Source organism: Schistosoma mansoni, chromosome 2 (genome assembly GCF_000237925.1).
Source record: "Schistosoma mansoni strain Puerto Rico chromosome 2, complete genome".
NCBI lineage: Eukaryota > Metazoa > Platyhelminthes > Trematoda > Strigeidida > Schistosomatidae > Schistosoma > Schistosoma mansoni.
Window position 1 is genome coordinate 13,855,355 of NC_031496.1, and position 14,848 is coordinate 13,870,202.

General features: G+C 31.2%; 1 protein-coding gene across 1 annotated transcript in view; it reads left to right on the top strand.

Moving 5' to 3' along the window:
- Smp_048980 (putative multiple pdz domain protein) overlaps positions 1-14,848 on the top strand; it is a gene marked incomplete at its 3' end in the record, with an annotated part of 34,466 nt that extends 19,618 nt beyond the window's left edge. The window contains exons 10-14 of the mRNA XM_018795770.1: positions 2,561-2,708; positions 6,171-6,626; positions 9,113-9,277; positions 11,458-11,936; positions 14,713-14,848. Coding sequence (XP_018650049.1) covers positions 2,561-2,708; positions 6,171-6,626; positions 9,113-9,277; positions 11,458-11,936; positions 14,713-14,848 — 1,384 coding nt within the window. The remainder of the gene's footprint in view (positions 1-2,560; positions 2,709-6,170; positions 6,627-9,112; positions 9,278-11,457; positions 11,937-14,712) is intronic.

The window sequence follows — 14,848 nt, forward strand, 5'->3', positions numbered from 1 at the left end:
ACTACTACTACTTTTACTACTCCTGGATTTGTCTTGATACTTTTATTTCGCCGTACTAATATTGTATGACAAGTAGAACCGACGCACATATGTTATGTTCTACGGTGCACATAACTAACTGATTGACTAAGTTACATGGCTTAGAATGTAACGCAGTGTAGATCAGTTGCATTCCTTCTTTATATCTTTCTCTAACCCTTGAAGTGGGTAATGTTTTTGATTCTCAACCTCACTTGTTCCACACGAGCTGTATTACAGCTGTTTCCAATATTGTTAATTTCATTTTTTTTGCTGTTCTTGTTAATTTACCCCCTGTACTTGCTTATTTGAAGTGTAAAAGGTGAAACTGATATACACTTGTGTTGAGGTTCTCCTACATTTTTATGGTTAACTGATTGAATCTTTATTTCCTTTAAGAACTTGTGCATGTACTTTATTTCTAAAAAACTTAGTTTACTATCACTTGTAACTCCAAATAAATTCAATAATTAAATGAAGTGTGTTTATTTGTTTTGTATACATTACTAATAGTTACTGTCACGTTTTAATGTAAATCAATATGCAAGTACATGTTTACATGCTCGAATTTTGGCCACTTTTTTTTTACCTGAAAATTAATTATACTACTACTACTACCCAGCTGACTAAATCGAAAAAAAAGCTACATAATATAATATTATAACTAACCATTTTAAATCATCACTTCAAAAAGCAAATAAATATAAATAATTAACTGCATATAATTGTTAAGATTAGTCTTTAATACTTAAATAAATATATATGTGTAAATCAATCACTTTGTATACACAAATTTACTGATGTTAAACTATGAAGTCATTCTGTTACGTGTTAAATCTGATAACACCCTTCTTGAATCATATATTTCGGCAAACTGTTGGAACATTTTGCATTTTTATTATTATTGTAAATAACCAACATCGTTACTACTCCATGGAATTCATGCCAAGTTAAGTAGTATATACAGTCAATTTTCAATTAATAAGTTACAGGTTCATATCTTACTTCACCTACTCCGAACCCTAGTATTACACTAGCTTTATATATATATATATATATATATATATATATACTACTAAAGTTGTAATTAGTGTAGAATCTTAATTTTGTTTCATTGTTTAGAAGAGGTGATTAGAAAAATTTAGCATAAAACGTCGGTGGTTATTCTCTTACTTATCGTTTATGTTCGCTCATCACATAACTACTTATTTCTAAGTGTTTGGCTTTTCATTTTTGTCACTCTCAATGTTGTAGAAGGTTCTTTGGAACATGATACATATTTTCAATTTTTATTTAATCTATTCACACTTTTGCTGATGTGTAATTACAACGAATTTCAATCAAATTCATTGATGTAGGTATTTTTAGCTTACTTTGTAGTTTCGATTTTTACATAATACAGGTTGTAAGTGGCTGAAGAGAGCTTAACAAAATAAAATCAGATGAATGTTATTATGTTCTGACATTGGTCCTTACTCTTTTCAAGATGATAAACAGTAGTTGCATATGAAATGATACAGATGTATTTACTCTTCATTATTTTGTAGGTTTTAAATGTCGTAGTATTCTTTTCTCGAATGACCTAATTTCAAGTACGGACGATTTAGCAGTATGGTCTGTCTTTTGGTTGTCTTTTTTTCTGACGAAAGAAGAAACTTAAATATCCACCCACTTTCCTCTTGTTTTTATTTTCATAAGGTTAAGCGTGCTGACACTTAGCGGCTCATGCAAGTTTTTGTGTCTTCAATCTGCCCAAATAGAATATGAGTACAGCAGCCAGTGTACTTCTTGTGTTCATGACTCAAAAGCTCATATAATAATATACAACAATTACAAGGCTTTGATGCACTGCAAGTAGAAAATTACAATCTGTGCATAACTATTCGATTTATGGCATAAGCTCTAAGTAATAGTGACGAAATTTATGAATGAAGAAAATTTATCGATAGTTAATGGGCTAAATGAAAACCTAGAACACAAGATTACCGTTAACCGAATATTCAAAATATATACAGTAAGAAACGAAGACTTGATGGTATTAACCAATTCATTATTCGATGCAAAATTACCGAGTTCTTCCGTAAAATATGATAATTTATACTTAAAATACTTCATTTGCAAATCTTCCGTCAATTATCGCAAACTCTTTCGTTCCTTCACTGCTATTACAGTTACTCTATGTTTACATTCCTGTTCTCTTCGATTCTCAACCTTCTGCTGCCAGGCATTCAACTTCTGATTGGTGTTACATACTAATTATGTCTGTCGACATAAGTAGCATACATCACATATATGTACATGTTATCCTACCGTGGAATAACCTTCAGTCCATTCTTTCTCAATTATTTACCCGTATCTAATATACACTATTATTATTATTATTATTATTATTATAAGTACTGGGTGGAAAGTTCCGATACTTGTGTTCAAGTCACCGATTTTATTCTCCCCACTGTGGTTTTTTGTTTGAATAGATATACTATTCCATTAACAAATGTTCTACTGTTCTGTTAACATAAGTATTCTTTTTCTTCATGATTAGACATTTACCAGGACTATACGTACTGGAACTTGTCGCTGGTTGTGAAGCTGATCTTGATGGAAGAATAAAAAAAGATGACCGTATATTAGAAATTAACGGAATTGATTTAGAAAATGGGACACAAGAACAAGCAGCTCAAATAATTAATGTATGCAAAATTGTTACAATGTTTTTTTGGCTTACTATTATATTCATTAGGAAGTTTTCATATCTCGTATTTTATTTTCTAACAAGATTACTATAGAAATATCATGTCACTTGTATAACTAATTCTAAGAAGGCTAATTTTAATTATTATTATTACTATTATTATTTTAACAATATTCTAGAGCTCATTTGTTGTCACGATAGATTAGAACCGACTGGTAATCCTGAAAACTTACTTAACAAAGGCCGGAATTAAAAACAACTGATCAATAGACAGTTGTCCGTTGAATCGACAACTTTTTGTTGACAAAAGCATTTTAACACATTAATCTAAATAATATTTGCAAGCTTCTATAATTCTCATCCTTGTAGGTCAATTAGTGTAAATAAATATAGGACAGTCAAGCTCTACTCACAATGCCGTGTACTTTTTATGAATATAGTGTAGACAACAAATCATTAGAAAGCATGAATTTCCTTTCTAATGAAACAGCGAATGATTAGCGGAATAAAATAGCGGCCACTTTATCACATCAAAAACCATACAACTCCAATCTAACTAAAATGAATTATATGCATTAAAACAGCTGAAAAATGATAAGACAATTATCATTACGAGTTCAGACAAAGGGAAAACGACTGTTACTATGATCAAGTCAGACTACGAGAAAAAAGCTGGGGAACATCTCCAAGATGGCCTGTAAAAATCATTAAAGAAACGAAACGTCGGACCACGCTTAATAAACTTAAGGCTGAAACTAGCAGAATCTTACAGTCGATAAAAGTAAAACTAGGACCATTATCCAAGAAGTTGTAATCCTTGTAGCTTATATGGATTATCAAAGATTCACATGTATAATACTCCACTAAGACCAGCAGTTGATCTTACAAATTCACCGACATATAATCTAACGATATACTTACCTAGGGTACTCAAACCGTATGACAAATTGACTAATCATAAAATTAAAAACTCTACTGAATCCAAGAATTATATTGATACCATCCATATAAAAGAGGATGAAATGATGGCAAATTTTGATGTTTCTTCCTTATTTACTAACGTACCTATCAAAAAAGTATTAGATATTATTTATGATTATTTCGAATCTGACTCAGATTTAAATTTACGATGCCCGTTAAATCCATCCAAAGTTATTAAATGGTTGGAATAGTGTTTACCACCAACGTTATTCACATTTCGAGGAGACCTTTACAGACAAGTGGAAGGTGTAGCAATGGGTTTACCAATTTCTGCGATTGTAGAGAATTTATTCATGCATTCCCTTAAAACCAGTACGATCACAAGATATGTAAATCCGTCAAAAGTCTGGTCACGGTATGTAGATGACATTTTTAATATCACTAAACGGAATGGTTTAGAAAAAGTGTTCGAAAATTTGAACAGCATTTCGGAGAGCATCAAATTAACAAAGGAAATAGAGTGCAATAACCACAAACTAGCCCTTCTCGATTGTATGGTTGAGCGAAGATGTAACAATAATAATAGGTTGAAAATAAATGTATTCAGGAAATCAACACATTCTGAGAGATACTTAGATTACGGTCTGGCTCATGAGTATTCTACGAAAGTCATAGTGGTAAAAATTTTAATTAACAGTAATAATAATCTCATTACAGATGAGGAAACCCAACAAGTTCAATTGAATGGAATTTTATCTACGATTAGGGCTAACAATTAACCCAAAGCGGTTATCAGTGATAAAAGAAAAACTAAATTAAAATATGTACCAAAAGATTAGACATCCACTGCGGTCATATCATACCGTAGTATGACATCAGAAGAAATTAAGAAGATTCTAAACAAACATTGTAACTGTAAGGGAGATTGAAGCATTCATTAGAGGCCCATCTGTGCTAACAGAGATCAATTAGGTTTGAATATCAATAGTGGGAAAATATTAGTCCTTACAATTAATATCAAGGACTTTCAATCGTGTATACATGTCAGGTGTCTTTAAAAAACATTTTGTCAGGTTTGTTAGTTTCTATCGTTTTCTTCAAATTCCTTTCATCGCTTTTATTCTGTAAACTTTCTTTTAATAACAAATTAGATTGAATCGATTTCAAACCAGTAAATCATGTACAGATAATTTCAGTATTTTCTCGGTAGTTCATGTATTATTTAACATTTTATTCAAATGAATGTTTACGTGCCTAATTTATATTTAGAACTTTAAGTACAGGACAACAAATTAAAATATAGTCCATGAACTCAAAACGTACTTAAATAATTTACACATATCTTGCTATAAACATCTATATTCTTGTACACACCCCTTAAATTGTAACCATGGTAATAAAGTAATCGTTTATCTATTACCACCCCGTCATATGACTCTCCAATCTGATTAACAGCTTTAATCACAACACACTGGAAATAAGATAAATTTCATTTCAATTTTTGTTATCATATAACAACCCATAAAGGAGGAACTGGGTAGAATATTAGAATGTTAATAAAGCATCTTTTAAACATATCAGTCTATGGTGATCTGTCAATTTTTCTGATAGATTCAAACGTAATAGTCATAATTAGCGGTTGTCATCTAGATGATACAATGAATCTCCATTGACTATCAACAAATAAGTAGTTTGTTGTTATTATGTTCTCTGAGTTGGATGATTTAACTGCATAAATTTCTTGATCGTCCTGCACAACATCGGCGTCTGCTACAAGAAGTTATGTACCTTAACTCGAAATCTTCATTTGATAGAATAAGTCTATGAATACAGTACATCCTGGTTACTTCGTTAATCCTTTATCTTTATTGAAGATGTAAACATCTCCGTAACATTCAATACATACTAACGAAGTTTTGGTCTCGTAACTGAAATTTTTTTGGTGATTCGACTTTCACCGTGATTTATTTATTCAACTTTTTAAAGGTAATCAACTATGTAGTTTATGATCATAATACTGATATTTGCGTCGAAGTTTTGCCAAACTTTTATTTCGAATCTGCTGAATTTTGTAGATTTTATTCCGGTTTATTCAGACCGTTAACGGAACTCGCTTGGCTCAGATTCACTGCGACATGTCTAAGTAATACTCTTGCAGCTCCTATTAAAATCCCTGTACACGTGGTTTTAAAACCACTATTTTTCTCTTCATATACTAAACTGTAAACTACTCGTTTTGTTTAATGATCTGAAATACTAATAGACTTCACCTTATGATCACACTTTTCCCTCGTCTATGAGTTAAAAATCATTTTTCATTCGAAGTTATACTCCCACTTGTAATGTGTAAAATCGTCCAATTTTGAACCTAGAATAAAAACATGTCCTAAACTTATTGCCATAATTTTCAGTATAAATTTTTACGTGCTTTTAGCACTTGTTATTCAGATTGATTATATTCAGCTATTAAAAAATTACCTTTCTTTTCTCCCAATTATATATTTTTCCTTGTTATTTTATTAATCACCTTTTGTTTTAGTCTGTTTCGGATTATGTTATTTTTAAAATAAGCCGTCGAAATCGATCTGATACACCTGATATTTTAAGAACTACAACAGATTCAGAAGAGAAATCAGAGAATAGTTTATTAGCTTTGGAACCATTACAGCTCAATTCAAATAATCAACGTCCACGTAATAATAATAATAATAATCGTGAATCATCAAAACCAGTCCATAATTTTTCATGGTCAAGTTTGGATGACCGAGAAATAAATTTATCTGACACTACTGCTCATTCAACTACAGAATTAATTCATTCTTCAAATGAACAGAAATTAGCCTGCTTCAATTTGTCATCACCAACAACAACTGACGAGAATCAACAACCAGAAAGAGTGAATCATACTTTTAACGAGTCGACAAATCGTTCTAATCCTGTAGATTCAGCTACTCCAAGTAGTCCGCACACTCGAAACAGTGATAAACAGTTTACTGTAAGTTTTCTTGCTTCCAGTCTTATATTTGCTTATTTCGTTTGTGTTATTTTCCTTTTTCTGTACCATTCAGTCATTAATGCACACTCATACCTTTAATCAACCAAATGCTCAGGGAAATAAGACTAAAGCTGCATGGAAATCTCCATAGTTGAGAGCTGAATAACTATGCTTGCAACATTCGGGTACATATATTTGTCCAAAATGATCTAGATGGATTTGTGGGTAATAAACCCGTGTAAATGATTAATGCATTTATTCAAAATAAGTCTTTTACACTTGTTTCTCAATTACCATTTAGCTTTTAAACAGCATGTTATCTATATGACTTCATCCAGAATATCTGTACACACTCAGTATGAAAAGAAAATGGAATGTAAGACACAACTATGGCTGAGTAATGTCGAAATAGTTTCCATGGCATTTCGTAGTCCTAGCTTCTCTCTATTGATGATGAAAGCGGTGATAACCAAGAACTTTTTTTTCAGAATAGGGTCAGCTAGCGCTCCTTAGTTCCCAGTTATTTTCGAAATGTTTACAGGAAATTCAAACTAATCAAATCCACTCAGTTACTTCTTATTTTGAAAGTAAAAGAATTCTATAAGCCCCCTCTATGTGCTTTGATTAATTTTGATTTGGCGATATATATATATAATTTAAGGTAGATTGGTTTTATCACCTTCCTGGTACTCCTCATTTGTCCAACTTCCACCTATGTTTTATATATTTCCTTGAGTACACAGAATTCAAGCTTTCCCACTATGACATCATCGTGTTCTCGCTATCCTAGTACTTTCTCTATCATGATCAGTTAACATTTCAGTAACAGAAATAAATCTCAGGCTGATTCTTGTTAGTAAGTTTGTAGGTAACCTTGTATGATAATTGGAGAATAGACCAAAAACAGCTAGATAATCTCTGATGAATATACAAACGCTTCGTCATGATGCAACAGTCACCCATCACGATTACATATTTCATCAATGAATAAGTGTGAATGTTAAAAGCCCTAGCGACTCAGTTTGCATACTTATTGCACAAGCCTTATATAGTATACAGTGATTGGTTGTAATTTCAATAGTTTATGGCTTTACTTGATGTGTTTATCTTATCACATCAAACAGCTTCGTTGTCATATAATTTAAATCTAATCGACTTGTTACCATGTAGCGATTTCCTAATCTTTTATTCACAATAAAACGTATTTTCATCCTTGGTAAACTTAACAAAATACATATTGATTATTGTAAGCAGAAATGGATGGTGGCTTGCAGTGGAATGCAGGAACACTGTCTAAGCAGTGATCAACGTCAGTCTCTTAGAAATATTTTATGATGACATGCAAACAAAGGGAACTTGCATTAATTTCAATTATTGAGATTTATAATCCAAATGTTTAACTACTAACTGCTCCTGTTAGTGATTCCGATAGGTAAGTAGGAAAGAGAAACAACAAATTACCTGGTTAAATGATGTATCATTATAAATATTGCAGGCTAGTGAAGTTAAACAATGAAGTTAATAGTGATTAAACTTGAAAGCCTGAGTGTAAGAGTTTCAAAATAACATATTGAAAAGATGACGAATTAAAATACCGTGTCACATACCAAAACTTCAGTTTGACTTATAGTTAGTCATATAATCTAAGGTTTTCGTACGTTGATTTTATTTGTTACTTGACCCTGATTGAAGCAGAGTCTACTACTTCTATCATTACAATGCACTCCTTCCGACTTATTATTCTTTAGGTAACCACTTCATTTAAGTCCACTCATGCTTCTAATCCATAATAAATATTTCAGTTGCTTAACTTCATGTACGCTAACTCCTATAAATGAATTATTTTCCTACGTATTATGTTTAACTTCAGCTTTTTACAACATATAATTCCTCTAAATATAACAAATACTTCGATATTCATAAATCAAGTGATCTATCTTCTGTCTTTAAAACTGTAAAGTTTCCTTAAGTTAATGTAAGGTTAAAATAAAAAACCAATAAAAACCATTGTTTACTGAAATTTCTCATCGATAGTGTAAAAAATATAAGGTTTCTTACTCTTATTTGTAAGATACTTGTTATTGGTCGTTCGAGATCTTCGTTGTCACTGCTCAATGATAAGAGTGCATCTATTCTATATATGTGTACAAATAGTTCTTTATCAACCCATCTCCTCTGTGTTTTATATCTTATAGCTATTTATTATCATTGTTATTGTTGATGGTGTACTTCCCCTATTGTTAGTTTAACCTTACTCCAAACTATTATGAGAAATTCGATGGCATCACTGTGTCGTATTTCACCTCATACTTAACTCTCTGTTCATTGAATATGCTATATCTCCAAACTCCCCTTGTCGACAACATTGGGAAGAAAAGTCAACTTATAAACTTAATTGTTACCTTTTGCATAATGTCCTATTCTTTCTTAATATAAAATAATGCACATTTCTCATTTATTTTTGTCGTTCACATTTTGGTATCTAGTCATCATCAGCTGAACCATGTCAAGAAAGGACTATTGTTGTGAACAAAAGTTCGGAAGAACCCTTGGGCATATCGATTGCCGGAGGACGTCACTCACAACGTGGAGATACACCCATCTATGTAACAAATATTAGTGCTGAGTGTGTTCTGGGTCGATCAAAGTCGGTACGTGAATAACCAATGTATTTTGTTTTAATACTTTACACCGATTACATGAAACCATATATGAATGCATCTCTTGCTAGAAGCCTGTATAAAATCCTGATCAGATTTCTAATTCTAATTATTGATCGATTAATATCGCTCTCGACTTGATGGTCAGAATTATTTTTCTTATCATATCTGAGTAGAGATATACTCGTCTTAGTAATTATCTTTTATGATTCAGTTCAATCAGAATAAATAAAAGACCGTTTTATCCCAAACTCGACTACCACTGAAATCTCAGTGGAATGTTTTGTTTCATCATACAGTTTTTTTTCTAATACCAAATGACTGAGATCAAAGATATATAGAGCCAGATAGAAATCAAAACCTGCAAGTAATTTATAGTTACAATTCACTCGTATAAATTTCAAGTGTTTCCCAAACACCTCAAAATCAGTCAAAGTTTTACTAAATATATTGATTAGTTTCTCTCCAGAACATTTTTTTAGCATCATTTCCAATTCAGTGCATACATTATTTAACTAATCACATAAATTATAATTGAAACTCAGTATTGAATATCTGAAAACTACTTCAATCACTAAACCACATTCTAATAGTTAGTAAATAACAATGCCATCCTTTGTTGGATCATAATAAACTATTCTCGGTAACTTATTGTTGGTGTTCCTATTAGTTTCTCCTCATTCCTCTCAATTTTTCTTACTTAACTATCGGGTTTTATTTTTAGTCTACCTTATAATTATTAGCACGTGAATCAGGAATGTATTCCTTAAAAAAATCTCCCTTTTCTTGATTATATATATATATATATATATCACAATCACGCGGAAATCAATTAGTTCACATGCTCTCCTGTTTTCTCTTATCTGACATCTTTACCCCTAAGTTTTTCCTTCCATCTTTTCTATTTTTTGCATGAATCTTTTCCTGGCTTCTTATAATTATCTCTATTTGTGTTCCTATATGTGCATATTTGTTTTACGTTCCGTGCATATTTGTTTTACGTTCCACTTAATTCAAAATTTTACTTTCGTGATACTATTATTTTTATTATTATAGTAGTTTTGTCGAATTCTTTTCACAACAGGAAATTTTGTAACCATATGATTGTATGTATTTTCTTTATTGGTGCGTTGCCATGACTTCAAGTCCAACGGTATTTTTTCTTGTTTGAGTTATAGTGAAATCGCTAAAATCCAAACTGTATTATAAATCTCTTATTATCTTGTACTCTTATTTTGAGAATTGTAAATTTTTCCGAATTTAACATTGTTCAGTGAGACTTGATTAATTCATGAGATATCAAAATTTATCAGTCAAAAAGAAAAAATGTATCGTCACTAATATAATAAGTTCCTCTAATGAACAGAAACGAAAATAGTTTGACTGCTTATCTTCAATCAATAGTACCATTAAACTGTGTAGTTAAGGTTTACTTAAAATACAGTTATTATTCATGATCAGTTAAATAGAAACATCTATCTAAATTCGTCATTGAAATAATGACAAAAGTCTTTGAATGTTAATGGCTATTATATATGTATGGTATATGTTGTAATTAGGATATTTTGTCTGTATAATTTATCACATATCTGACATATTTTAGTGGACTTATATCCAGTTTCAATAGAGTTGAAGTCACTATGAATGTATACTAAGAATATATGTTCTATGAGCAATTAATTGTCTTTTAATACCTCCCTATTCAGTTTATTTCAAATCGCACATTACCCTTTTTTTGACAAAAAATGTTGAATAAGTTTGGTTTCCCTTTTTTTCTTGAGTCATAGTTTTGAAAGAAACCTGTACTTGGTTTTGCTGTATCTATTATATCAAAAAGTATTACACAATTAATGGTACATTAGCAATAGTATTGTCATTTATTCATAATTATTTGTATTACCACGTTATTGGTATTCAGGATTGAGCTTTGTCCAGTCTTTGTTTATTGTACACTCACGTACGATTTAACACATCAATTAAACAAAATTAATGGTTAAATAAACTGAATGCAATGAACATCAACATTGGGATGTAGATGCAATCAGGTAACAAGTCAAGAAATGTGTTCTGGATTTCATTGATAGCCTCTATCCAAATATATTCAAACTATTGTTATTTGTTTGAATTACATAAGTATCTAATAATTATTTGAATTGGTTCCATTTTTTTAGATTCAAAGAGGTGATATTCTGTTGGAAGTAAATGGTATAGGTTTAGTTGGGCTAACTCATCACGAAGCTGTAGAAGTTCTTAGACGAATTAGTTCGATGCAAACACATATACAGTTACGTGTGATTACGGCTCCTGAGACAAATGATGGTCCGGAGAATTTCATGCCATCATGGACATATTGGCTTCGATTACCTCCAATATGTCAACTTGCCCGAGTTATACTTCTTCGACGAGAAGCCAGTACTCCTAGCTACAGTGACTGTCCTATCTCTCAACCTCTTGGCTTCAGTATTGTTGGCGGTCTAGGTCATGATCAAAGTACAACAAGTCAAGCAAATTCAAATAATTCAGATGAAAAACTGAGTAAATCATCTCCAAAAGTACCCTCTAAAGTGGGTTACTCAAATCTATATCCCTCACCAATTGTGATAAAATCTATAGTTCCTGGTCTTCTAGCTCACAAAGATGGTCGATTAAAGTAAGTGCGTCTCATTATTCTACAATATTTTCTCATATGATTCCACTTCAGATATTTGGTTTCAAATGAAATGAAGTGATGACTCAGTAGTTTAAACATTTGACTTTCGATCACAAAGTTGTAAATTCATTCTATGCACTACCTAGTTTAACTTAAGACATCGAGTAGACAAATACGTAAATCTCTACTAGTTAAGTGAATTACAATACTTAAAGATCACTTCTGGTGCGAAAATTGGTTGTACTAACCACTTGTTCAGTCTATAAAACAGAATTTTAACCATACAAGGAGATGAGTGTGATATAATTGTTATAATTGATTTTCACGTCCTAATGTTCAGTTGTAAAAGACATTGTGAATTCCGTTATTCTTATGCGACTTTTTGACCACCTTAATTGATGGTTCATCGTTTAAAAATAACTACTCAGTCTGTTGTTTATTTAATGTTATTCAAGTCGGTTAATAATCAGACTGAACAATTTGGTTTATCAAAGAACAACTAAGAAAAACAGTGGTGGGTTTTCGAAATTTCATTCGTTTTTTATCGTGGTCATTTTATTCTCACTGGTGAACATATTTTTCTTATAAAACAAATCTTCCGTATAACTAATCTAATGAAATAGTTTACAACTGGAGAATTTCCTAAATACATATCAATGTTGCTTTTTTATGGCTATTGCTCTGTTAATGATCGTGTGATCAAATTGCCAATTAGAAAACGACCTATATGGTCTTGACATCGTACCAAACCAATGCAAGCAGCTCAGAGTCAAATCTGAGTCCTTATTGGTTCTTCTCGCCTAGCCCTTTCCCTTTGAGTCCAGAACACAATCTTAGCTTCCACTACATAAACCATATATTTTTGGAATACTTGGTTTATATACAAGCAAATTAGACAACATCACACCATAAAATAGAAAATAACATTTATACAAGATCGAACCAAAAGTGGCTGAGAGTGTGAAAGACTGTAACTAATAAGTCGGGAACAACTTAAGAATAGTAAATCGTATAATATTAGTCAATAAATGAAACGGAAGTTTATAGTAAAAAGAATATGAATATACGTATAATATAGTTACTTAATAGTTATCCAATAAGATTATGTGTAATAATAGTCCATAAATTACTCGCAGCAGTTACCATTCATTTATTCTTCGTCAGGATATAACATACTTTAGTGTCTATCAATAGCTAACTAGCATAACTTTTATGCTTAATCAACAACTACGTGTGTTTAGGAAATATTGTTACACCAAATCAACTAGGTTTAACTGTTCTTGGTGAACGATAACGTGTAATTTATTTTCAAACCAAAATATAATGTTATTCTGTATAAAAATTAGCAAAAAATCATTCCAGTTTAATTCAGTATTCACTTTACCCATTTAATTAACGAAATCATATACTTGTCCTAAAGAGTTCATTCAACACCCTTGACTGGATAACAACGGCTACTGTCCAAAAATCAATTATTGAACTCTTATTATTTATTTCTGTCATAATTTACATAAGAATTTTTACGAATATGTAAAGGACAATTTCATTGAAGGATCTTTGTATCACAGACTGCTATCAACCGGAAAACCTATTGAAAACTAAGCAGCTAAATACAGCTGTTTAAACCTTGTTTAAAACTTCACATTATAGTACAGTTGTAATCCCACGTTGGATCGTATCCAGGGCTTTCAAATCTCAGGAGAGAAGGTAGATACTTTAAAACTGAGTTGAAAATTCTATCGATAACTATCTCTTTCTCTACATAAGTGCAACATAAATTTTCATTAAATACACTGAATGGACTGGTAAGAAACCTTCGAAATTAATATTTTTCAGTTACTTGTAACATCTCATTATGTTTAGTAGTATTTTATGTATAAACATTTCATTTTCTTAGACGAAAAATCTATTCTAGCTAGTGATTTTGTCTTTAATTTCAAATTATTTTACACCGTACGTCAGTAATCCGATCTTGTGAACAATTATTATTCGGTCTTATGATATCATTACATTGTATCTATCTATATTAAAAAATTGTATGTTTTCTTAAAAATTCACCGACAGGAGACAATGTATTGTGAATGAAATTTCTCCTCTCACCACTTACGTTTATATACAATATGTTATATTAACACTTATTATTTCACATCAGAAATCTCTTATACACTAATACATATACCTAGTCTAGACATTTTTAACGTTGATTGGATGAGACATTCAGTGTAAAATGAAACGAAGAACCATGTACCTATTTATATTTGATAATTTTGATGTTTGATTATGATTCCTTGAAAAAGCTCGGACCAGATTGCCAAGCCAAACGTTGGATTTACTTCAAATTTATTCGCTGAGATTTTACAAATATATTATTCCTATTTAATGTCTTACATCAACTCGGCGCTCAAATACTGTAAAACTATTCGCTCTTATTTAGACGAAAGTTCTTATATATTGTATCTATCAGTTATCAATTCGTTCATAAAATCTTAATTCATAACAATTTCAGATTCCTTTTCAAACCAATTACGGAAAACTTCTTTGTTAAACTCCAAGTCCCAACTGTCTGTGTGTATGTGCATGTTATTATCGAATTACGTAAGAAAGATAAAGCTTAGCTTAGGTAATAGTCGCTTCTCATTATGTTCACAAGCTAAATAGTTTCTGTGTTTGCAAACAACGTATGCTCAAAAAATCGATTACTCATAATTTTAAAAGTCTGTAGTCAATATTCCTGCTTGTCATTAATTCAATAATTCTTTTTCTCTCTCTCAAATAGATGCGGTGATATAATCTTAGCTGTGAATAACATATCCATGCTTAATATTCGTCACTCATCAGCAGTTCGTTTATTGAAACAAGCATCAGGAGATGTTGTTTTACAAGTGATTTCTTGGCCTGGTACAATTGTTTAA